At 47.1% G+C, this 15,682-nt stretch overlaps 1 protein-coding gene across 5 annotated transcripts in view; it reads left to right on the top strand.

Annotated features, from left to right (window-relative positions):
* ZDHHC14 (zinc finger DHHC-type palmitoyltransferase 14) overlaps positions 1-15,682 on the top strand; it is a 300,740-nt gene that overhangs the window by 162,904 nt on the left and 122,154 nt on the right. For all 5 annotated transcript variants that reach the window (XM_031667336.1, XM_017958196.3, XM_017958195.3 and 2 more), the window contains exon 2: positions 4,687-4,847. In XM_031667336.1, the coding sequence (XP_031523196.1) occupies positions 4,687-4,847 (161 nt within the window). The remainder of the gene's footprint in view (positions 1-4,686; positions 4,848-15,682) is intronic.

Raw genomic sequence — 15,682 nt, 5'->3', positions numbered from 1 at the left:
CCTTGTCTTTACCACAAGGACTATAGATGCTCTCTGCTTTTTCTGAGCAGCAGTTTGAAGGTGTCTCAGTAGCCCTGACCTCATTGTTTGTTTAGGGTTGGGAATTCTGCTGCTTTTATAAAAAGTGAGTTGTTGAGGATTTCTAGGACAAATTCAGCACTGTCCTCTGTCACACACACAGGCTGGTGGAATGGGACTGTCACAAAGCACCTAGCATTGTACAGAGTTGTACCAACATATGGTGCTTCATCTGCTAGAACTTTAGCACATGGAGGGTCTTAGAGGTTCCAGCAAATGCCCCTAGAAGGTTAATGTGAGGCACACTCGGCTCAATGAGCTGAGGAATATCCTCTCCACTCAGCTGAGGGAGCCTCGTGGGAGGAACTGGGCCTTAGCATCTGTCTGAAGGAAGTTATGGGACCTAGCAAGCCAACAAGAGTAGAGAAGTTCTAGACCAGGTCTGTGGTTGCTGAGGGTATGGGTGACTTGACTCTCCTCCTCTTTCAGGTAAATTTTAGTAAAATTCACTAAATGGATTCTGTTCATTCAGCTACTCAACAAATATTTATCAAATTTGGTTGCATTTTCCACCATGCGAGGCATCCTGCTAGGTGCTACAAAGGACACGAAGAGGAACAGGGGCCAGTCTCACCTTCCAGGACTTTTAATCTAGTGAGGTGCGTGGAGCATGTCCGCAAATAGCCACATGTCCGCAAATATCCACATGTCCTGAGGAAGGGGAGCAAAGGAAAACACGGTGGGGGTCCAGAGAAAGAAGCGATCCCTTTTGTTTAGGGGTGAGCCCAGAAACTCTACCAAGGCTTTTCAGGAAGCGGTATTGAGCTGGAAGTGGAAGGTTGGGGAGCATCAACATGCCAAATGGGAGGTGCGGGTGTTCCAGACACATGGACTGGACAGGCAGCGCCGGCGGTGGGTGAAAGCCCATGCTTGCCTGAGATGCCCAAATGTTAGGTGTGGCCATTGCTGGGATTCAGGAAGGGGCAGTGAGAGAGAGGGAGAGAAGGTGACTGGGGGACACTTAGACACCAGATAAGGAGCTCGAGCTTCGTTGGCAGGGACGGCAGAAGCATGGAAGGCTTTTGGGCAGAGACACGTGTGATTGGAGCTGGCAGTGGTGGTTGGGACAGATTGAAGGAGGGGATCGTGGTAGGCAGGGATGAGGTCACTGTCTAGGCTGGGCACAGTGGCTCATTCCTGTAATCCCAGCACTTTGGGAGGCTGAGGCAGGAGGATCACTGGAGCCCAGGAGTTTGTGACCAGCCTGGGCAACAAAGTGAGACCCTGTCTCTACAAAACACACAAAAAATTAGCCAGGCATCATCCGTGGTGAGGGCCTATAGTCTCAGCCACTCAGGAGGCTGAGCTGGTAGAATCTCTTGAGCTCCAGGAGTTCAAAGCTGCAGTGAGCCGTGATCATACTACTGCACTCCAGCCTGGGCAGCAGAGTGAGACCTTGTCTCAAAAAAGATAATAAATAAATAAATAAGTAAACAAACAGAGATCACTGTTCCAGCTGTCCCCTGGAGAGAGAAGACAGAGAGGGCTTTTGAGAGGAGGGACTCGAAGGCAAAACAGAGTGGAAGGAAGGCCCTGAGTGGGAGGAAGGCTGGCCATTTCTCTTTAAGAAGGGGGAAGGAGGAAGACAAGCGCAGGTGGGCCATGCACCTCGGTTCCCCCCGGGGGGGTCCAAAGCACTCACCAACGCAAGTCTAGGCAGAGCTGGTTTAACTATCTCATAGACCCAGAGCACGCAGTCGCCTTGTAACAGAACTCTTCCTGTAAGCTCCTTCCTGCCTCCCTGTCTACTCCACCTGCTTTCTTCTCCACCATGGAGGGGCCAAAAACTGCAGCTGGCGAGCTGGGGTGGTGGAGGGGGCTTAACTTCATATCAAGGTAGAAGTTACCATTATTCACTGGGATTATTACCCTTTAATTTACTTAAATGACACTGTTTGCTACTTAAAGGGACAAGGACTTCCTATTACCTTCATATTATGATCAGAGAAGTCACTAGACCCGCCTGAGATTTCCTGCGGGAACAGGAGCAGGAGCAGGTTCCCAGGGAAACACAAACAGATGCATTTCAGATCCGTGCCCTGACGTGTCCAAGTGCAACAGCCCGCTACGCAGTGAGAGAACCCTGGCAGGCAGCAGGCCTCCCCGCGTCAACTGGACTTTCCCTTTTCCTCCTTTCCTGGGATGGCTCTGAATAAATCAGTGTATGCTGAAGTGCAGATACCGATCTACAGTGTATTGTCTCTGCAGTGAGAATGTGGCAGGGGACATCCTGTTTGGGGGTTGGAGGTGATGAGAGGCCGCAGAGGCATCAGCTTGGGGAAGTGGGGTAGCTGTGGAAGATCCCAACCCCGTGTATAGTGCACTTGGGACAGGGAACGGTGGAGGGCAAGGCATGCTAGAACTTGCTCTAAGAGCAAGAGGCAGCCTTTGCAACGTTGAGCAGGTAGACTTTGCAGTCCACCAAGCTGCCTTTCAGACCCAAAAAGGAAAAAATAAGCACACCAGAGCCTACGATCTACTCAGTCACCCTCACGGGAGGGTTCTGGCCGTTCACAAGTAACCATCCTTGGAGAAGCTCCATAGTGTTAAGTCACAGCTGTCAACACCTGAAGTGGAACACTCTCTCCTAACCAGGTCTGTCTGGTTCACCTTGTCCAGCTGTGCCCTCGCTGAAGCTGGCTTTGCTGCGCCAACATCTTCTTCTTCAAATTCATTAATCTTGAAAAAGGGGAAAAACGTGGGCTTGTTTTTATTCACTGTCATTGTTCAAATTATGTTGAATTGTGAATTCAAGTTTTTTTGGAAAATTCTCTTCTACATATTTGCTCTTTTCCCTAACCACTTTATAACAAAAAAAGTCCCCCTAAAGTAGATTATTTTAGACTAAAATTATATATATTCAGGGTTTATATATAGCATATATATGTGTGTGTGTGTGTGTGTATGTATGTATGTGTGTGTGTATATATATATATATATAAAATTTCATACCAGGGTATTTTCATGCCTTCGATATAGACTGTGTTTCTTTTTTTAAAATTTTATTTGGAAATAATTTCAAACTTATAGAAAAGTAGCAAGAGTAAGAGTAGTACAAGGAACATCCGTTTACCCTTTACCCAAATTCACCTCTTGCTAATACTTGATCCCATTTACTCTGTCTAGACAATATTTTTTTGAGCTATTTGGGAGTAAGCTGCATTCATCGTGGCACTTTATTCCTAAATACTTCGCTGTATATCTCTTCGTGCTAGGAAACTTGCACAACCACGGTCCACATTATCAACATCAGTGATCGCTCCAGGAAGCTGTGTCTAGGTCTGCAGGCCTCTTGAAGGCTGGTGCACTAATGTTCTATCTATCACTTGTCTCAGCAAAGGGGATCACGGCTTTGCTCAGCAAAGGGGATCAACTCCCAGACTCCTGCCTGCATCCCTTTGCCATCCATCAGAGACCTGCACAGCAGTGGGGTGCTGGTTCCCAGGGCTTCCAAGACCAAGAGCCCTGTCTGCTTCCCAGTCTTGGGCAGAGCTGAGCTTCCCAATCCTTTCTTCTCCAGCTCCCCATCTCTGTTTTGTCTTGAGAACATGGAAGAGGATATTCTGATGAGGTGGGCAATCTAGCATTGCTTTCCACGCTAGATGTCCTAATTCCACGATTCTGCATCCTGTTCCCCAATGCCCATGATGTTATTTAATGTGGCAACAGTGGAGTGACTGTGGTCACTGCAGATCCCATCCTTCACTTAGGTCCAAGCATCCGAGTGCATCAAAGCGCCATGGTAAGAACTGCTCCGGCTCCAGAATACCTGGATCTGAGACCAAATGTCAGACGCTTGTTCCTAGGCTGGCCTCGTGTAGAGCTGAGTTTGTCCCAGTGGCACCTCTCCCTGACTCATCACAACCCCTGCTTCACGTCAGCGTGTCAGACTGACAGCAGTGAAGAGGTTGAGTTAAGAGTTGGGCCACGTTCGTCTGTTGGTAGCTCAGACGCCCTCTGGAAAAGCACGAGATGATTATATTCCAACTGCTGAAATCCCTTACATCGTCTTCAGAAACTTGCCTGCAAGTCCATTTCCATAGCTCATTCCCTTCAGAATAGATTACCTCCAAAACATGGAAAATTGGTGTCTTGCCCTTTGAGAGTGTGTGTGCAGTCCTCAGCATCTGAGGGTGGCTGAAAGTCCCTGAGTCGTTTGACCCAAGTGGGAAAGGCCGGCTTGCATGAAGATCATTCTAAATTGATGTCTTCTTCTATTATGTAATCCCAGGGGAGGGTGGGGGGATCTCATAGACTCCTGGACTGTGTTTACAGCACAGAGGACACGTGTCTATTTATACAAGCTCTATGCGTCTTAGACTGATTATACAAGCAGGACTATTTTCATTCTTCTTCCAGCATCTTCCTGTAAGAGCAGAGGGCTTGGGCTGTCGTGCTGGGGAGCGGGGGTTCAATTGTCTGTAAAAGAGAACCGCAGATCTCCCCAAATGTAAATCGTTCACATTGATGAATTTTTAATGGAAATCAATTTCCCTCCTCCAAATAAGCTTTTGGCTTCTTAGAAGATACAGACTGCTTACTGTTGATTCCTAACATTGTATATCCTTTCTTTTCCCCTTCTCCCCGGCCTGTCCAACCTGTTGGCAGCTGTCCGTACCTGGCGGTGAAAATCACTCCTGCCATCCCTGCAGTCGCCGGCATCCTGTTCTTCTTTGTGATGGGGACCCTGCTCCGCACCAGCTTCAGCGACCCCGGAGTCCTCCCACGAGCCACTCCTGATGAAGCCGCCGATCTGGAAAGGCAAATAGGTAACACTGGAAGTCTGCCCATGGCCTCAGGTCACTTCCCGCCTGGGCCCAGCCACAGTGGGGAAGGCAGGCCGAGGGCTATGCAGGAGGAGCTGAGCGCTGGGAAGGAAGGAGGCCGGAAATCAGCGTTCCTTAGCTCGCTGGGTGGGCAGGATGAGCTGAAGAAGAGGGGGCTGGAGGGACGGGTATCCTGGAGGCAGGACTGCTAGCCCAAGCGAGCAAAGCATCGCCTGTGAGCTGTGCTTCTGATGTTTCTTTGAAACCCAAGTGTTGATTCCACTCTACGAAGCAGCCTCCACCCCGAAAGGTCTACAGTTGTAGGTTGCTGCACTTACTCGCTTTTGCAATCCTTGGAGCATGACCAGTCTCCATGATATCAATCTAGGACAGTTACATCTTAGACGACTTTCTTGTTTATCCAGCCTAGGATTGAGTATTTCCTTTATTTAGGTATAATAAACATGTATCTGTGATATGTGTTGAGATGAATAGCTTTATTTTGGCTTAGATATTAAAACCTATACTAAAGTTTATTACAACCCATTTTGAAGATACTAAAACAGACCCTAATCCCTGACACAACAAACTTTTACTTTTTTTTTAAATTAAAAAAAGAACTTTTTCTTGCTCTTAAAAGTTTGTGATTGTGAATGTGTAGCTTTGCTGTGGTGCTTTGGTAAATTTCACAGGCCCGGCAGAGGAGCTGTGATGATTTGGTGTGAACATAATGTTTAGGCCTAAAAAATCACTTGGCAGAGATATTTCTCTTCCAGGATTCCTCCTATTCTATGGACTTTCCTTTGCAGCCTCCACTAAAGCTGGAGGGAGCTCCCTGTCTACAGTGTAAGAAGATAGAGCTGTGGATCTTGCTTAAAAAGTGCCTATTCTGGTCCTACCATTCCCCAAGTGCTAAAGCACAGCTTTGTCCTTCTCTCGACATCTGCCTTCATCCTTCATCTCTACTGCCTGGGAAGGGAGCAGTAAAATGGGAGTGTGTGGAGTGTGTGGTGTCGTTTGCTAGACTGCAGCTCTCTTGTGTCCTGAGGTAGGAAGGAGCGGGGAGGGAGAAGCAATGGGCAGACAATCTCTTTCTTAGCCCCTGCATCATGGGATTCCAAGACAGGGCCTGCTAGTGCCTAATTTTAAGGCTCACATTTTATAGCACTTTAATCATTTGCCAGGCCCATCCATGGCTATCACTCCTTTTTTTCCATATCTAAGCCACCCTGTAAGGAAAACTTTATTATTATACCCATTTTACAAATAAGGAAACAAAGTCCCCAACAGGGGCTTAAATGGGTGAAAGTGGCAGAGCTGGAGCCTAGAACCCGGGTTTCCAGGTTTTCAGCTTTCCAGGTTTCAGACCTTGTTCTTTCCAGCTCCTTCCATCACTGGGGAGAGAGAGGGAAGTCAAACCTTGTTTCCTTCAAAACTGTGTGGTTTATGCCCACAACACACGAGCAGGTAACTTGAAAATCCTCTTCCCAGTGCAAGGGCCCAACTTCCATACTGGGGGTGATGCAATTTCCTGCAGTGAGCCCCATCTCCAGGTTAGTGCAAGTGCATCTGCAAAATCAGCATGATTAGGAACAGGCTTTCTGCCTTTCTTACTAAGTGGATGAGGCAGGGCGTGATGGCTCACACCTGTAATCCCAGCACTTTGGGAGGTCGAGGTGGGAAGATCACTTGAGGTCAAGAGTTTGAGACCAGCCTGGCCAACATGGTGAAACCCCATCTCTACTAAAAATAAAAAATAAAAAAAAATTGGCCAGGTGTGGTGGTGCAAGCGTGTAGTCCCAGCTACTTGGGAGGCTGACGCAGGAGAATAGCTTGAACCCAGGAGGCGGAGGGTTGCAGTGAGCCGAGATTGTGCCACTGCACTCTAGCCTAGGCAACAGAGCAAAACTCTATCTCAAAAACAAAAACAAAAACAGTGAGATGCCACTTCATACCCTCTAGGATGGCACTAATCAAAAAGACTGACAATGACAAATGCTGGTGATGATGTGGAGAAACTGGAACCCTTGTACATTACTGGTGGGAATATAAAATGGCATATCCACTTTGGAAAGCAGTTTCTCAAAATTCTCCAAAAGCTAAACACCATTCCTATATGACCCAGCAATTCCACTCCTAAGTGTGTCCACACAAAGACTTGTATATGACTATTCACAGCTGCATGAAACCTAACAACCCAGATGTCCATCAAAGGATGAATTGATGATCAATATGTGTTATATCCATACAGTGGGATTCCATGAAGCAATAAAAGGGAAGAAAAGTATTGATACAGGCTACAACATGGATGAACCTTAAAGACATTTGCTAAGGGAAAGAAGCCAGATACAAAAGACTATGTACTGTGTAATTTCACTTGTATAAAATGTCCAAGAAAGGACAAATCTTTACAGAGAGAAAGGAGATTAGTAATTTCCTGGGGCTGGGAGGGTAGGAGCGCAGGTTGACTGCACATGACATGAAGGAGCTTGTTGGGATTATGAACATGGTCTAAAATTAGGTCGTGGTGATGGTTGCACAATGCAATAAATTCACTACAAGTCACTGAATTGCACACTTTCTATGGTAACTGCTGTGGTACATAAATTATAGCTCTATAAAGGTGTGAAAAAAAGGAGGAAGAGGCCGGGCACTGTGGCTCACTCCTGTAATCCCAGCACTTTGGGAGGCCAAGGCGGGCGGATCACAAGGTCAGGAGATCAAGTCCATCCTGACGTATACGGTGAAACCCCGTCTCTACTAAAAACACACAAAAAAATTAGGCGGGTATGGTGGCAGGCACTTGTCATCCCAGCTACTCCGGAGGCTGAGGCAGAAGAATGGCATGAACCCGGGAGGCGGAGCTTGCAGTGAGCCGAGATTGCGCCACTGCACTCCAGCCTGGGCAACAGAGCAAGACTCAAAAAATAAAAAAAATTTAAAAGGAGGAGGAGGGTGGGAAGGGAGAGAGGAAAAAGATGGGGTGGAAGAAGCAGAAGGAGAAGAGGAAGAAGAGGGCTTTGGAGGTCCTCAGACATGGGTTTGAATCCTGGCTCACCCTTTCTCTAGTTGTGTGACTTAGGCGAGCAGTGCAGTTTTCTAAACCCTATCCCTCTGTGTTCTTATCTGTGAAACAGGAGTAATGGCATGGATCTTTTGAGGTTCTTGTTAGGATGAATGATTATAGGAAAAGTGCCTGGCACGTTGTAGATGTGTAGTAAAGGATTGTTTGTTGTTTTGTCTAATTCTTCTCTTTTCATTTTTCTCTTCACCTTCTACAAATGTAGGTTCTCATAAAAAGCTACCTGAAGTGTGACAGGAATAAATGGCAGAGCTGGTACAATATCTTTGGGTCTGCTGCCTGCCAGCTTAGCTGTGCCTCCTCCAGGCTGAGGAAGGAGTGCAGGCACCTGTAAGCTGGGCTCTTTTCCATCACTGATCTAACTCTTCATAAGGAGTCCTCCGGTATACTACTTGGCTTTGGAAGATAAGGTTGTTTCAATGAAATCTTAACACATTTATGTTGTGCTATCTGGCTAAAGAAAGAAAAATGAACAATTAGATTTGGAAACTTTTTATTGTTAGGGTTATTCGTTCTAATTATCCATTGTAGATCTCTTCCTTATAGAAGCCCATAATGGCCCCTTGGAATCAGCCATCTGAGTAATTTATTGAAGATTTGCCAAGGATTTAAACAGCTTTCCCCTGTCTTCAAACTTCTGAGAGGAGTAGGTGGGGAGGAGGAGGGCTCTGGGCTTCAGAGTCTGTTTCAAGGCTCTTGAAATGCCTTACACTTCTTTCTTCTGAAAGAATGTTCCCGATGACTTAGGTTGCTGCTAAAAAGACATCAAAGAATAGCAGCAGGGGGCCAGGGAAGCAGGGGTCACTGGAGGCTTGCTTGGAAACTTCAGTTTCCGAAACTCAGTTTTTACAGTTCACCCAAGGATGATCTGATCCTAAGCAACTGATTTGGGGTTAGAAAAAAATGACAAATCCTGTACTAGAAATCACAAGATCAAAGCATTTAATTTCTATTAGGGATAGACCTTTCCAGTGATCAAAATAGGGGGAAGTATTTCACATTCCACAAGTTTCATCTCTTCGCACCCCCTCCACAGTCCTGAACCAATGCTGAGACTAAGGAAGTCAATGTGGAGAGTGAGTGAGGAGCTTTGGTTCCCAAAGCAAGGCTAGTGATTTAGGAAGCTCCTCCTCCAAGCCACAGTAACCCAGATACCATATACATGATGGACTTTGCTTGGTAAAGGTGGAACCAGATCAAAGGAAGCTGGTGGGCTTTTAAACATTCATTGCGTTGTGGCAGAATCTGAAGACTGATTACCTCCACTCTGTACGTGTTGCTGACGTGGTGGAATGCCACTTCCCTAGGCAGAGTGGATGTGCCTGTGCGTGCGTGCGTGTGTGTGCACGCGTGTGCGTGTGCGTGTGTGTGTGTTCCTTCTCTCCTTCTCTCCTTCCTCCTCCACTCCCTCCACCTCCTTCTCCTCATCTTTGGTCAAATTCTCATCATCCAATAAATTTTCTTGTAGTACGTAGAACCAATCACCTTACTATGAGTAAAGCTTATCTTTTGTTATTTCCTAAATTAATCCTTGAAAGAGTCTCTCGAGGAGATTTCTAGAAAGCACAGCACAGCAACTTCCTGACCCTGGGAAAGCCTGGACTTGTCAGGGACACAGTCCCGGCCCATCCTAACCAGAGCATCTCCTGGGAAGACTTCCACAACCACAGGAAGTTTTGACCCACTGATCTGACTTGCTGGGCTTTTCCCCCATCAAAGATATCTTAATTCTGTGTTTAAGAGTAGAAACGTTTTAATTGGAATTTAACGACACTAACGGACTTTTGTTGGAGAAAATGCTTTCTGAGGAAAAGACTAAGTCAATATAAGACCACAATTTTCTCTATTGCACAAGTTATTTCCAATTGTTTTCATTTACATTGTTATTTCACTAAAATTCTTTTTATTGGAGTAATTTCTTCTCTGCATAAAATTTATAACTAAGATTTTTCACCTATCAGTATTATGAAAGCTGCCATTATGAATTTTTTAATAGAACTATTATTTCTACTAAGACAAATTTTTTTTGTGATTTGATTTTTTACCATATGCAGTTTTAGGGGTTTTTGTTTGGGTTTTTTTTTTTTTTTTAGGCAGTGTTAATTTCATTTTCTGTTGTCAATATTCACCATAAAATTGCTTTAAAATTTGATGGTTTCATTGATTTGGTTTCATTGATTTTTGCCTAATGAGTAATCTACTGGCTGTGATTGATCTGTGATTGAATCTTCATACACTGTGCAGTCGCTTTGTGTACTGTATACTCGTTGTCCATACTGTTGAATATGCACCCCTCTCCACCCCCAAAAAATTGGCAGGGTCAAAATAGCTGGCATTACAGGTGGCTAATTTGATTGCTTTTTGCCAGTTTTTTTTTCAGAAGGTAAGATTTTCTGACCATTTCCCCCAATTCATATTTGTATCTTTTTACTCACCTCCAATATCACCACAATTCACACTTTGTGTAGTTTTTTTTTTTTTTTTGCAGTGGCCCTTTTAGCCTCTCATGCACTTTGACGAGGCCGCAGAGCTCCGTGCAGAATGGATTGCACCGGCCGGTGTGGGAGCCCTTGCTGCCTCTCCCATCCTCCCTCCCTACTGCTTTCCGCCCTGTTCTTGTTTTTTGTTGTTGTTGTTTTTTGTTTGTTTGTTTATTTTTAGATGGAGTTTTGTTCCTGTTGCCCAGGCTGGAGTGCAATGGTGTGATCTCAGCTCACCGCAACCTCCGCCTCCCAGGCTCAAGCAATTCTCCTGCCTCAGCCTCCCGAGTAGCTGGGATTACAGGCATGCGCCACCATTCCCAGCTAATTTTGTATTTTTAGTAAAGACAGGTTTTCTCCCTGTTGGTCAGGCTGGTCTCGACTCCCGACCTCAGGTGATCTGCCCGCCTTGGCCTCCCAAAGTGCTGGGATTACAGGCGTGAGCCACTGCACCTGGTGTCTGGCCTGTTCTTGATGGTCACTATGATGCCGCCTCAGGAGCCTTTGGACTTTCTCCTCCACCACCAGCTTAAGCACTTACCCGTGCCCATGAAATGAAATATTCCCCGTGCTTTTCCCGTGTGTCGGTGTGATGAGTCTGCTGGGCTCTGATGAACAGGCTGGACAGTGTTCATGGCTGTTGTTGATGAAGCGTCTCTCCTCGTGTGGGATGTGGCCACGCTGTGGCATTTGCCCACCATCCGTATTTTGTTACATCTGTGAGGATGCCAGTGCTAGGGAGGAAAGGGGTTTGCCAGAGGTCACTTGGCCAGAGCTGGGAGTCCAACGCCCACTCGTCTGATACCGCACCCTGTGCTCTGACTTGCTGCACGGTCCTGCCCACCTCCTGCTGCCTGGGGAGCCAGGCCCTGAGCAAGCCATGCTTGGCTCCCTGCAGCAGTGGCACTTCCCCTTCCCGTGGACCACATCCTCTCTCCCCAGCGCAGCCTCGAGCTTCGAAACAGAAAGCCGTGCCTAGCATGCCGTGGCTGGAAGACCTGGTTCTCAAATCCTGGGCTCAAGTGGGTGGAGCAGGAAGAACTTCAGGGAATTTCCAGACAATCTAACGCCCCTCTTAGAGCTTCTTAAAGATTCAGGGGCCTTTTTCTAGTGGGACTGTCATTGGTGTCCAGATGTTCTGTGATGTTTGAGGCAACGGAGAGTGGGGGAGTCCCATCATGTCTGACATACCTTCTGGAAGAGACAAAGTCTTCTAAAAAAGGACATCCTAGAAAAACATGTAGCTTCCTTGTCTGGGGGAAGTGTTAGAACCATCTAGAGTGCACGGATGCCAGGAAGTGAGGCAGCAAGGCTCCTGCACAAGGCCAGAGTGGCAGCTTGGGATGTCGAGATTTCGATGTCCCTTTAACAAGAAACTCCAGCCTGGGAGAGCTGGAAACCAGATGTCACAACTCAAAATTATGGTATTTGGGGAAGTACCACAAGATTTTGAAGGGTCTGTTTCTAAGGGAAGGAGGGGCCAGAGATGTTTTTCCACAGGATTTGGAAGGATGTGTGTGGTTTTCATCCAGGACGTTCAAGGAAGCCTGTGTTATTTATTCTTTCTATGGAAATCCAAACTTCTGGGAATGTACCATGTGTTGGCATTGAAGCCATTCTCTGATGCAAGCATATTTCCTTGATTTTGAAGTTGGTGACATTACTATACACGGATGGGCGTGGGGACTTAGGACGACAGCTCTAGAAAGCTGTCTTGTGTCTCCTCTCTGCTGGTGGACGTCCTTCACAGAATTGTCTTCTTGGTCCTCTAGAGAGCTTTGTGGGTGGAAAGTGGCATTTTCCTCCTTACAGGAAGAGAAATTGAGAGAAGGGGGTTATTTAACTTGATGAGATCACACTTTTGTGCTCAGCCTGCACTGAGCTTAGGAATGTGAATTCCTGAGTTAACATAGGCATTCTAGAGAGACCACAGCATCACATAGTCATTCTAGCTAGCGACCGCAGCGTCACACAGACACTCTAGAGAGACCGCAGCGTCACACAGACACTCTAGAGAGACCACAGTGTCACACAGACATGCTAGAGAGACCACAGTGTACAGACATTCTAGAGAGACCACAGTGTCACACAGACACTCTAGAGAGACCACAGTGTCACACAGACATGCTAGAGAGACCACAGTGTACAGACATTCTAGAGAGACCGCAGCGTCACACAGACACTCTAGAGAGACCACAGTGTCACATAGGGATTCTAGCGACCGCACCGTTTCCCATCCTGAATGGCCCTCTTTGTGTAGTTTGTGTCCCTGTGTAAAGATGTGAAATCCCCTCTGTAGAACTGATGAACTCCTCCCTAAAGCCAGGATACCACTTCCTTTCAGTTAAGGGGAAGTCTGTCTTTCTCTTGCTACACCAATGTCACTTTCTTTAGAGTTTGTGTTAAGCCAGTGTGATGATGGCATACAGCAATGTTGATATGCTCTGCTAAAAAACAGAACGTACTGTGATTATAATCATTTCTTATATACGGGGCCATGGAAGGGGAAGGATGATGGCATAACCAGTGCGAGGAGAAGGTCACCCTGAGGGCAAGGAACACAGAGGCTGCGGTGGAGCAGGGGAGTAAAGGACCAAGCGGCATGAAAAGGATAGAAAACTTGGGACCACGCGCATGGTTCAAGAATACAGTCAAAGCAAGGAGTGAGTGGTCTGGAGCATGTTAATGAAAATTCCAGGCTTACCCCTACCCAGCCAAGGGCATCAAGAAAGTTGATGACATGTGGGTCCGTCCATCTCTCACAACAGCTTTCTGCGGCCCCTCCCTTCCTCCTGGGGTGCTGGCCACTGCAGGGCTCTGAGTCATGGGACATTCCAGCTTAAAGGGACCTCAGCAGTCCAGGATGACATCCTGGACAACTCCCTTGGTTTACAGATGAGTAAACTGAGGCTCAGAGACAGGTGCAACCCCACCCACTGACAACAGAGCCAATCAGTGACAGGCGTGGGACCCTCACGGGGGGTCTGGTTCCAAGTCCAGGTACTATATAGCCCTCCTTTGACTTTCTGGCTTCTGAAACGGAATCTCTAAATCCTTGCTACTCAAACTGAGGTCTGCGGAAGAGCAACGTCAGCGTCACCGGGGAGCTTATTAGAAATGCAGACTCTTGGGCCCTGACTCACCTGGTAAATCAGAATCTGCATTTCAACAAGACCACAGGTGAGTCACCTGAACATGAGAAGCACAGCCCTGGGACCTTTCCACATCCCACCTGTGACCTTCCTCCACAGCATAGCCTCTGCGTCCTCTCTACTGCAGCTCCCAGGACTGCCGTATTTTCAGGAGTTTGGCTACCTGCAAGTTCCTCTACTTTGAGTATTCTGTTTAATCACCTCCCTCCCCGCAGTGCCTGTTAGATAAATGGTATCTTATTCCTTATTATTATGTGTTTAAAATAACTGTATGAACTTACTCTGTGACTTTGAGAAGTGTGTTGACTTCTTGGGTCCTTAATTTCAGTGTCTGTAAAATAGGCCCACTGAGTGCAAAGAGCCATTCCAGCATTATCATCCTATGATTCTAGAAATAAACCCCTCTTTCTCCTTTGCTTGGTTGTGAAAATCTGGGAACCTAAACACTTTAGAAGATTATTTCGACGGTTCCACTGCTTAAACAGAAGAAATGATGTCTTCTGTTAATTTTAAAATGCAAAGCTCCGTGCACACCCATGTAAATGCAACATGCAAACTATAGGTACTGCAAAATAAGATATTTCAATGACTCACTGGAATATTACTATCATTAGTACTTTAACTGGCGTATTTGGGAGGATAAAGCAAGATGATGGAACAGTAGCTCTTTTGAGTGAGGGAATGAGTCAGTCAGTTGGGTTTTAGAAGGAAGCCAGAGATGAAACCCCTCATCTAGAGTTGGCAGGGCGGCCAGCACATTGCGCAAAATAATCTCTGGAACAGCCCTCTGCAGTGGATGTACTGGGCATGAGGAAGAGGGGAGGCCAGACGGGCTTTTCAGGAGAAAAATCCCCCTGGAGGACGTTAATCAGGGGAGTGGGCAGGCTGTTTGTGCTTGGGAAGTGGGAGGCATTTTTATTCCAAGGATGGAAGTAGCATGAAAGGCAGCTCAGGAATAAAAGGAAACAAAGGACTCAATGAGGATGGAGGAAATGGACCAAGGCAAGGAGGTGTGGCGGGACCTGGTTGGGAGGAGACCGACCAGGGAAGGCTGAGCAGGTGCAGCGGCGTGGAAAAGAGTCCCAGCCACACTGAGCCTGCAAGGGGACTTAGAGAGCAGGAGCTGCGGCCTCAGAAGCCAGGCCTTCCCTGCAGAGCCTCTCAGGGACAGCTTGTTTCCTAGTGGCCCCGGGAGCCTTCCACACCCTGCCTTATAATACACATCTGCAAGTTTTTGGTGGCTGGAGTTGTGACTGGGGAATCCGATCTAACCTAGAGCCATCTGCCAAACCACACACTCAGAGTGTCCCTGAATACCCCTCACACCTCATTGTTAAAATGATTCAGGACATTTGTTAAAACACGAAGGCAGACTTTATTCAGGGAGACCATGCAGAGTCATAGGGACCAGTGCAGTGGGGTTTACAGTAGGGAAGAGGCGTTGGGCTTCGCTCCAAATACAGCAAGGAACAGTGGGAATTTACAGCCAAGGAGCAGAGTTGGGGGCAGTGGATGGAAGACTACCAAAAGGAAGCCTCAGGGGTGAGGGCGCTTCTGGCTAAACCAACCGAACCGGATTCCAGCCCAAGGCAGGCCAGGGTGGTCAGAGATTCCCAGGGGACAGTGGGGGATGAGGAACCCCATCAAGTAGCAAAGGGGATCAGATAGGGAGGGTGAGGGTTCTGGCTAACCTGACTCAGCAGGACTTTTGCTAAAATTGGGCATTGCAGAAACAGACACAGAAGCCCCCAAATCAGGGCCTCTCTGGGAAGAGCACTCAGAGATGCCTGACTAGAGTTTGGCAAGAATGGGATCTTCCTTATCACGGATGCCTTCATGTCATCCACGTGTTCACACACTGTGAACATAGGACTTCGTTGAGGTGTTCTCTTTGGGGTCCGCCACTCTGTGAACATACGACTTTGTTGAGGTGTCCTCTTTGGGGTCTGCCACACTGTGAACATAGGACTTCGTTGAGGTGTCCTCTTTGGGGTCCGCCACTCTGTGAACATACGACTTTGTTGAGGTGTCCTCTTTGGGGTCCACCACACTGTGAACATAGGACTTCGTTGAGGTGTCCTCTTTGGGGCCCACATGCAGGTCTGTGATATTACTGAGACTCTG

The sequence above is a fragment of the Papio anubis genome, chromosome 6, assembly GCF_008728515.1.
Source record: "Papio anubis isolate 15944 chromosome 6, Panubis1.0, whole genome shotgun sequence".
Taxonomy (NCBI): Eukaryota; Metazoa; Chordata; class Mammalia; order Primates; family Cercopithecidae; genus Papio; species Papio anubis.
This window is presented reverse-complemented; position numbering and strand designations above follow the sequence as displayed.